We start from the raw sequence: 8,272 nt of genomic DNA, 5'->3' as shown, positions 1-8,272 counted from the left end.
TCTACCCCGGCGGCCTCTCACCAGGCAAGACCGCGGCTTCACCAAAGACCCGCCTGCGGCCTAGCGGAGCGCTGCACTCAACTACAAGGGCTTCCTGAGCAGCAGACTTTTTCTCTCTCAAAACAATTGAAACCACCGCCACGATTTTATTTCACCAGAGGCGAAGGCAGCAACACAAAAGACTGATGGAAATAACAGAAGAGAAGGTAAGCCCCACTAAACTGGTATGCAGCATTGCATTGACAGTCAGTAGATAGACAGAGTAAACACGATTCCGCCTGACCAATCAGTCGTCTACAATGTTTTCACGTCACCGTATGGTACCGGGTTCACAGCCCTAGAACCACAACGAAGCAGGGACCAAAAGTAGCACGACTCAACCCCAACTCAACCCGGGCTGTCCAGGTTTTTACCGGTGGAATGAAACCATTTATCGAGTCGAGCGGAGCGGGACAAGGCTACTACCTGCGGTGGAAATGGGCCATTAAGGACAAAGTTTGCTGTGACTTACTTTATATGGCATCATTATTTCACTATCTCTCTTTATGACAAAAGCCCTCCTGTCTGGGTATTGTTTATTTGAATGTTGTCATGCATATAGAACTGATTCAACCGAACATAAAACATGAATAGCAAACATTTGAATCCTACAGGAAAAGTTGGACTTGAGGATGATGATATTGGCTACATCTTCTCTCTACTAAGTTTCCTGCTATATAATGTTCCAGATACATCTTCTCTCTACTCAGTTTCCTGCTATATAATGTTCCAGATACATCTTCTCTCTACTCAGTTTCCTGCTATATAATGTTCCAGATACATCTTCTCTCTACTCAGTTTCCTGCTATATAATGTCCCAGATACTTGCAGCATGCAAATCTGAGCTACATCAGATGGAAACATTGCTGCTTAATTAGTAAGAGAAACAAAGTGTGTGTCGTCTGCTCCGAGGGGGATATTCTGTGTACATGATGTGACTGACCTCCATGCTTTCAGGCTATTCACGCGCCCGTCTTGCTTCACTGGTGGATGTCACAGTGTGTCACAGTGTGTCACACACACACACACACACACACACACACACACACACACGCACGCATGCACATGCGCGCGCGCACACGCACACAACACACACACACACACACACACACACACACACACGCATGGGAGAGGGAGACATGGTCAGAACGCCCTGACATTCCTATACTGGTTGTGACTGACAAGCTTAATGCATGAACCACACACACACACATGCACGCACACACACGCACACACACACACACACACACACACACACACACACGCACGCATGCACACGCACACACACACACACACACACACACACACACACACACACACACACACACAACTAAGACAAAAGCATCCTCAGATACATAAACGACAAAGCCAAAAATGATGCAAGTGCTACCCCCGACCACGTTACTATTGCTGCGCCCCCTCACCCCCCCCCCTCCCTCCCTCCCCTTCCCCTCCCCCTCCCCTCCCCGTGCATCCCTGCTCGCTGGCCCCGCACTCTTTTCTCCTGGTTGTCGTGGTGACGGCTAACAAAGCCATCACTTTTACCAATTTCCTCAGAGACAGGTGCTGGCACAATGGCCGCTTCCTCGCCGGCTGAAAGGGGAAGGGGGCAAGAGGGGTCCATGGGAACTCCGGGCGGACACTCTGAGGGCTGTCCAAGTGTCCTCCTCCCCAGGCCCGCCCACAAAAGAAGGCTAATTTGTTGTGCCTGTTTTCCCAGGGAGGGGGGATGCAGGAGGAGGGAGGGGGAGAGAGTGGGTGAGCGAGTAAGAGAGAATGAGAGAGAGAGAGAGAGAGAGAGAGAGAGAGATAGTATGTATGGAAAGGGGTGTCCACCAGTTTTCAAAGCAGACTCCCTAATGTCAGTCTCCTCTCTGTCTCATAGGTCGCCTTCTCCAATGGGTGGCGAGGTCCCCCGCTTTCTTCTTCTTCTTCTTCTCTCCCTTTACTTTTTCTCCTGCTACTCTTTGGCCCGGGAGACAATAGCGCCTCATAGCGTCATGACCATGGATATGTTTCAATTTAGCTTTCAGCATGCGTTCACTTCCTGCTTTGTGTGCTGTTTTACTGACTGACTGACTGACTGACTGACTGACTGACTCTCCATTGTTGAAATGGAGCAAGTTTCTTCTAAAGCCTCTGTGGAAGATGAAACCGCTTATCAAGCAGGTATAGTCTAAATGAGTTTGCTACAGTCTGGCAGTGTAGCTCTTGTCAACCTTTTTTTATTGCTGTATTTTCAAGTGTCTGGAAATAAGGAATTCTTAATGACTTGCAAATCAACTTAAAAGGGCATTTATTAAGTTGACTTGAGCAAGTTACTACAGCTGTTTCTTAGGTGATTGGATCTTAATTGGAAGGATTCCAGCACATGTTAAGTGGCCCTGGGGGGAGGAAGGGGTGCTTGCCACTTAAGTGAGGATAAACTCATTATGCTCAGTGACTTTAATGTTTAAATATCATATTTCAGGTTTCAGATATTTTTGGACGAGGATCATCACAGTTTGTGCTGGATCGAGGTACAGTAACAAGAAGGTCCTCTTGTCGACTATGTTCACATGAAGTGTGTTGAGACCAAAGCTTGTGCATCGTGTCACACTTGCACATTCTCCCCCCACAGGAAGTGCAGCTTCATTGCCTCTTGCTCAGGTCCCTCCATCCTGTGGCTACAACATGCGTATGAACTCCCTTGGACTTGCCATGGTGGTTCCCTACAATGGCTGCAATGTGATTCAAGAGGTAACCTTTGCATTGGAAAAATGCATTGATAATTTATTTTTCTAAATTAAAACTCATGGCAGCTATCAATGAGTCACCTCTTTTGTGCTTTCCTGCAGGGTGGATGTCATGTTCTCCCAATGCGCTGGCAGGGAATTCCAGTCTTGCTTGTGTGTCCTGCAACATCTGTTGCCACCAATCCTCAGAACCCTACTGTGGCACCACGAAACTACAATAACCACAAAATAACCTACAACAGGGAATCCACAATATCCAGAATCCTGGTACGTTCCCTCATACGCACAGCTGCCACACCACCAAAATGTGCAGTATCGCTATACGGATGGAGAGACTTAGGTTCCTGAGGACCAACTCACTCAAAACATTCTCGGCCAGCTGGGACCCGTTCCTGGCCATGGTTCCTGGCCTACCTTGATGAGGTTAGGGGTGACGGGTGTCTCGCCCGGCTGGTTCCTCGTGGACCTCTTGCGTGGGATCCTTTGGACAATATCTCTTATAAGTACATAAGCACCTTAAGCGGTTTGTAGCACCACGTTGTAATATTGAATGTTGATCATGTTTTTGTTTTTTGTTTTCTCTGTCCGAGCCTGTTCGTGTTTTTTCTTTGTGTTTAGAACAAATTTAAATAAAATATTGGCGGGGGGGAAAGTTCAGTATTCCAAACTTCCCCCTACTATTGCACCAGAACCTACAACAACTACAAAGAAACTAACAGCGGCGAGCCAGATCCCGGTGTTTCCACCAGTGGAACCGCAGTTTCCACCAGGGAATCTTCAGACTTGATGGCATTTTTGAGGGTGAATGAAAAGATGGAGGGGAGAGTTGACAATGATATGCAATAAAGTCATGAGTCGGCTATGTGTGGTCCATAGACATTACAACCCATTCCATCATCTGTCATACTTCTCCCCTGCACAGTCATAATTGTTTGATGACTTTCCTTGTTTTTTTTTTACACTTGCCTTTCCCTTTCTATTGACTTTAGCTTTCAGAGGCTGCTTGTCTTCTGCTTTTTTCCCCTTTCAAAGCGTCTTATTTCACATTTAGCTATTTTAATGATCCCCTGTTGTCAATTATTGATGTAGGAAGGCAAAATGTCCAGATGTGATGTTTTGGTAGAGCGTCAATATCTGTCTCATCTTGGCTGTTATATAACACGATATCAGCTGACATCAGCTGTTATAACACGATATCAGCTGACATCAGCTGGAAGCTTGTCGGCAGCAGGAAATCCTCGTGTCAGGCTCAGTTCATCCTCTATTTTGAGCTTCATCTTACCTTCACATCTGTGATAGAGCATGAGGAGAGAAATAGTGGCCTCCTTCCTTTCAACTACAGGGAGAAACAGGGCTACAAAGAGCTTAGCCTTTATGAGTGTGAGTGAAACACAAGCCTATAGGGCTTAGTGCTTGCTTGTTATTCTCCTCCTTCAACACCATCCATGTGCCAGACAGTGCCACATCACATGATTTCTGATTCATTTTGCACCCTGTTACCAGGGGAGATGATTTGTCAGACACCTCAAACCATCCAACCAATCATGTGTCCTGACCCTGTTGAGGTTTCCTGTCCCTTGACTAGTTCCTCCTGGCCGCTCTCTGGGACAGACTCATCCATACCATTACAGCATGTGCCTTACTTGGCCTCCACACATGGCTCATCCTCCCTGCACTTCCTGGTTACTGTTGCTATGAAACCACATCAACACTGACATGGCAGGAAGTCATTCATGAATTTTGTTCATTTTAGACTTGAAGCCGGCTATTTTTAAACTGGTGATAAGTAAAGCTATGTACCATAAACCAGGTTCTCAAACTTTTTCACGTCAAGGCCCCCTTAAATTGACACAAATTAACCACGGACACCCATTTGATAAGATTTGGTCCCAGGGTCCCCCATTGGATACGGTTTTTGCTTTTAGATGTTTTACAGAAAATGTATGAAACCTACGACCAAAATCAAAGTAATACATTCTGTCATTGTGTTACTTATGGAATTATAGTGAAAATAAGTTATCCCCTTTTTGCAAGGGACACCCTGGAACCCCCTCAAGGACCCCTGGGTGTCCCCGGACCCCACTTTGAGAACCAGTGCCATAAACTAAAGTAAACCCAGTTAAAGCAAATTCATTATTTAAGGTAATAATGGTAAATGGTAAATGGCCTGCATTTATATAGCGCTTTTATCCAAAGCGCTTTACAGTCAGTAGGTACATTCACCCATTCACACACCGATGGCGGCAGGTTACCACCCAGGGTGCTGGCACACCAACGGGAGCAATTTGGGGTTCAGTATCTTGCCCAAGGACACTTTGACATGCAGACTGGAGGAGCCGGGAATCGAACCACCAGTGATTTCTCATCCACAGCACAAAGTAGTTATTTTCAAGTAGCCTACTATTAGGGTTAGTTTTGTTTTAGTTCAAGTTTAAACCAAAGATGAATGGTCACTGAATCATCACACCTTAAGCATTACATTATTAGGGGCGGCTGTAGCTCAGGAGGTAGAGCGGGTCGTCCACTAATCACTTTGGATAAAAGAGGACGGTGGTTCGATTCCCAGCTCCTCCAGTCTGCATGTCAAAGTGTCCTTGGGCAGGACACTGAACCGCAAATTGCTCCCGTTGGTGTGCCAGCACCCTGTCACTGATGACATCACAATCGTGACCCAATTTTAATTAAGATTATATTAGTTGTGTTTGAATATGCAGTAAACAATTTCATTTGCAGATAGGCCAATGCATGCAATATTGAATCATCATATTTATATTAGTAATTTCTCTCTGGGGGAATTTCCACCAACACGAGGCTTCATTACTAGTTTAGGTGAAGATTCGATGTGAAGTCTGACTCAAGACCCACCCTACTCTGCCTCTGATTTGTGCATGGCTGAGTTTGTTCTGAGGGTAAGCCAATCAGAGGCAGAGTAGAAGTGACATGTCACATTGCATATTTCTTTATTCCACAGTTTAAACCTGTGTCAATGTTAAAAATGTGTCAATCTTAAAATAAAATGACATAACATCAAAAAAAAGTATTTTATGTATTTAAAATACACAAAATACAAGGTCTGAAAGTATTTGGATACAAATTACATCTTGTTTTTCTCGGTCCAGCCAAATACAAAATACATAAATGTATTTAAAATACGTATTTAAAATACATGTATTTAAAATACTGCCCATCTCTGCACACACACACACACACACTCTCTCAATACTTGCAGTTGCAGAAACTGAATGGCGCAGATGTGAGAAAAGAACATGTTGCTTTATTCCAGCACTTCACAGCTGCTTTCAACACAGTTCCATCATCCTCAACAGTTGAAGTGAATGGTAACTCTTCTGCTACACACACCTACTTGCAGGACAATCAATATACAAACCAATGTAAACACATTTAAAAAAATAAAAAACATAAAACTCAGTACTGACCTTTTTCAACAGACTTCAAAAACACTTCACTCAGGTATTTTGGCCTCACAGAAACTCCCATCTCTTATCTAGATTCTATTTTTCTTTGCTGTATGCAGTTACTATTTTCCACTGCAACTGCAGGATTTTACAAATATATCTTCAAACATTTAAACAGCAGCAACTTCAGAAAATAAAAGAAAAAAACACATAGCCTACAGAGCAGAAACAATTAAAACTGAAAACTGATCATCTGTTGTGTGTCTGAACACTGTCTTTTTTTCTTTTCTGAACACTGAGTGGCAGACAGTGGAGGTGCTCTTCAGCAGGTGCTTAGATGCAGCGGTGTTTCTTCAGACTATCAGACCGAGTGAACGTTCTCTTACAGCCATCGCACCAGTAGCCTGTTCCAGTGTGTATGCGTTGGTGTGTTGTTAGGGTACCTAACCGACTGAAGCTGCTCCCACATTGGTCACAGCTGTAGGGTTTAGCTCCAGTGTGGATGCGTTGGTGTGTTGTTAGGTTACCTAACTGACTGAAGCTCCTCCCACATTGGTCACAGCTGTAGGGTTTAGCTCCAGTGTGGATGCGTTGGTGTGTTGTTAGGTGATTTAACTCCCTGAAGCTGCTCCCACATTGGTCACAGCTGTAGGGTTTAGCTCCAGTGTGAATGCGCTGGTGTTTTGTTAGGGTACCTAACTCATTGAATCTGCTCCCACATTGGTCACAGCTGTAGGGTTTAACTCCAGTGTGAATGCGTTGGTGTCTTGTTAGGGTAACTAAGTGACTGAAGCTGCTCCCACATTGGTCACAGCTGTAGGGTTTAGCTCCAGTGTGTATGCGTTGGTGTGATTTTAGGTTACCTAACTGACTGAAGCTGCTCCCACATTGGTCACAGCTGTAGGGTTTCTCTCCAGTGTGGATGCGTTGGTGTGTTGTTAGGTGACCTAAATCTCTGAAGCTGCTCCCACATTGGTCACAGCTGTAGGGTTTAGCTCCAGTGTGAATGCGTTGGTGTTTTTTTAGGTTACCTAACAGACTGAAGCTGCTCCCGCATTGGTCACAGCTGTAGGGTTTATCTCCAGTGTGGATGTGTTGGTGTCTTGTTAGGTTACCTAACTGACTGAAGCTGCTCCCACATTGGTCACAGCTGTAGGGTTTAGCTCCAGTGTGGATGCGTTGGTGTGTTGTTAGGTGACCTAATTCCCTGAAGCTGCTCCCACATTGGTCACAGCTGTAGGGTTTAGCTCCAGTGTGGATGTGTTGGTGTCTTGTTAGGGTACCTAGCTGACTGAAGCTGCTCCCACATTGGTCACAGCTGTAGGGTTTATCTCCAGTGTGGATGTGTTGGTGTCTTTTTAGGTGACCTAACTGCCTGAACCTGCTCCCACATTGGTCACAGCTGTAAGGTTTCTCTCCAGTGTGTATGCGTTGGTGTGATTTTAGGTATTCTGACTGACTGAAAGAGTGTCCACACTCCTGACAGGAGTAAGGCTTCTCTCCTGAGTGAACTTTCTGATGACGCTTCAACAGATGAAGTTTTGTGAATGTTTTGTCACACTGATCACAACGATGACGTCTGGGTCCACTGGTGCCTGTCTGTTTCCATAGAGAAAGATACAAAGAAAGAATCAGGACAGAGAGACTGTGTGTGTGTGTGTGTGTGTGTGAGTGTGTGTGTGTGTGTGTTGCAACATCAGTGATATTTTTTCTCACCTCTCCTGAAGGATTCATCTTGACAGTGTTCCTCTCCTCCTCTGCCAGATGTCTCTCTTCCTGCCAATCAGCTCTGACATGATCAAAACAGACGGTAAGACAGAGAACGCCCACACAAAGAAACAACAACAACAATAATAATACTGTACATTTACATTACATCATTTGGCAGACGACACTTTTATCCAAAGCGACTTACAATAACACATTTTAGTCAGCAATAGAGAAATCAACTATGCAACAACAGTCTATGACAGCTACAACTTCTGAAGGAATAATGGTATTTTTTTTTTAGAGCGAGAGAAAGATGTTAGTTCAAGAAGGGCCCAGATGGAGCCTGAAAAGGTGAGTCTTTAGTCTTTTCCG

General features: G+C 44.8%; 1 protein-coding gene across 1 annotated transcript; it reads right to left on the bottom strand.

Annotated features, from left to right (window-relative positions):
* Window positions 1-6,216: 6,216 nt before the first annotated feature.
* On the bottom strand, window positions 6,217-7,983 carry LOC310797234 (uncharacterized protein). The gene is made up of 2 exons (XM_083659590.1): window positions 7,907-7,983; window positions 6,217-7,789 (listed from the first exon to the last, which is right to left on the bottom strand). The coding sequence occupies exons 1-2, from the start codon at window positions 7,922-7,924 to the stop codon at window positions 6,524-6,526; spliced, it is 1,284 nt and encodes a 427-aa protein (XP_083515716.1). The 5' UTR covers window positions 7,925-7,983; the 3' UTR covers window positions 6,217-6,523.
* Window positions 7,984-8,272: the final 289 nt, after the last annotated feature.

The sequence above is a fragment of the Poromitra crassiceps genome, assembly GCF_964638095.1.
Source record: "Poromitra crassiceps genome assembly, chromosome: 23".
NCBI lineage: Eukaryota > Metazoa > Chordata > Actinopteri > Beryciformes > Melamphaidae > Poromitra > Poromitra crassiceps.
Note: the sequence above shows the minus strand (reverse complement) of the source record. Positions and strands in the feature narration are given on the sequence as shown.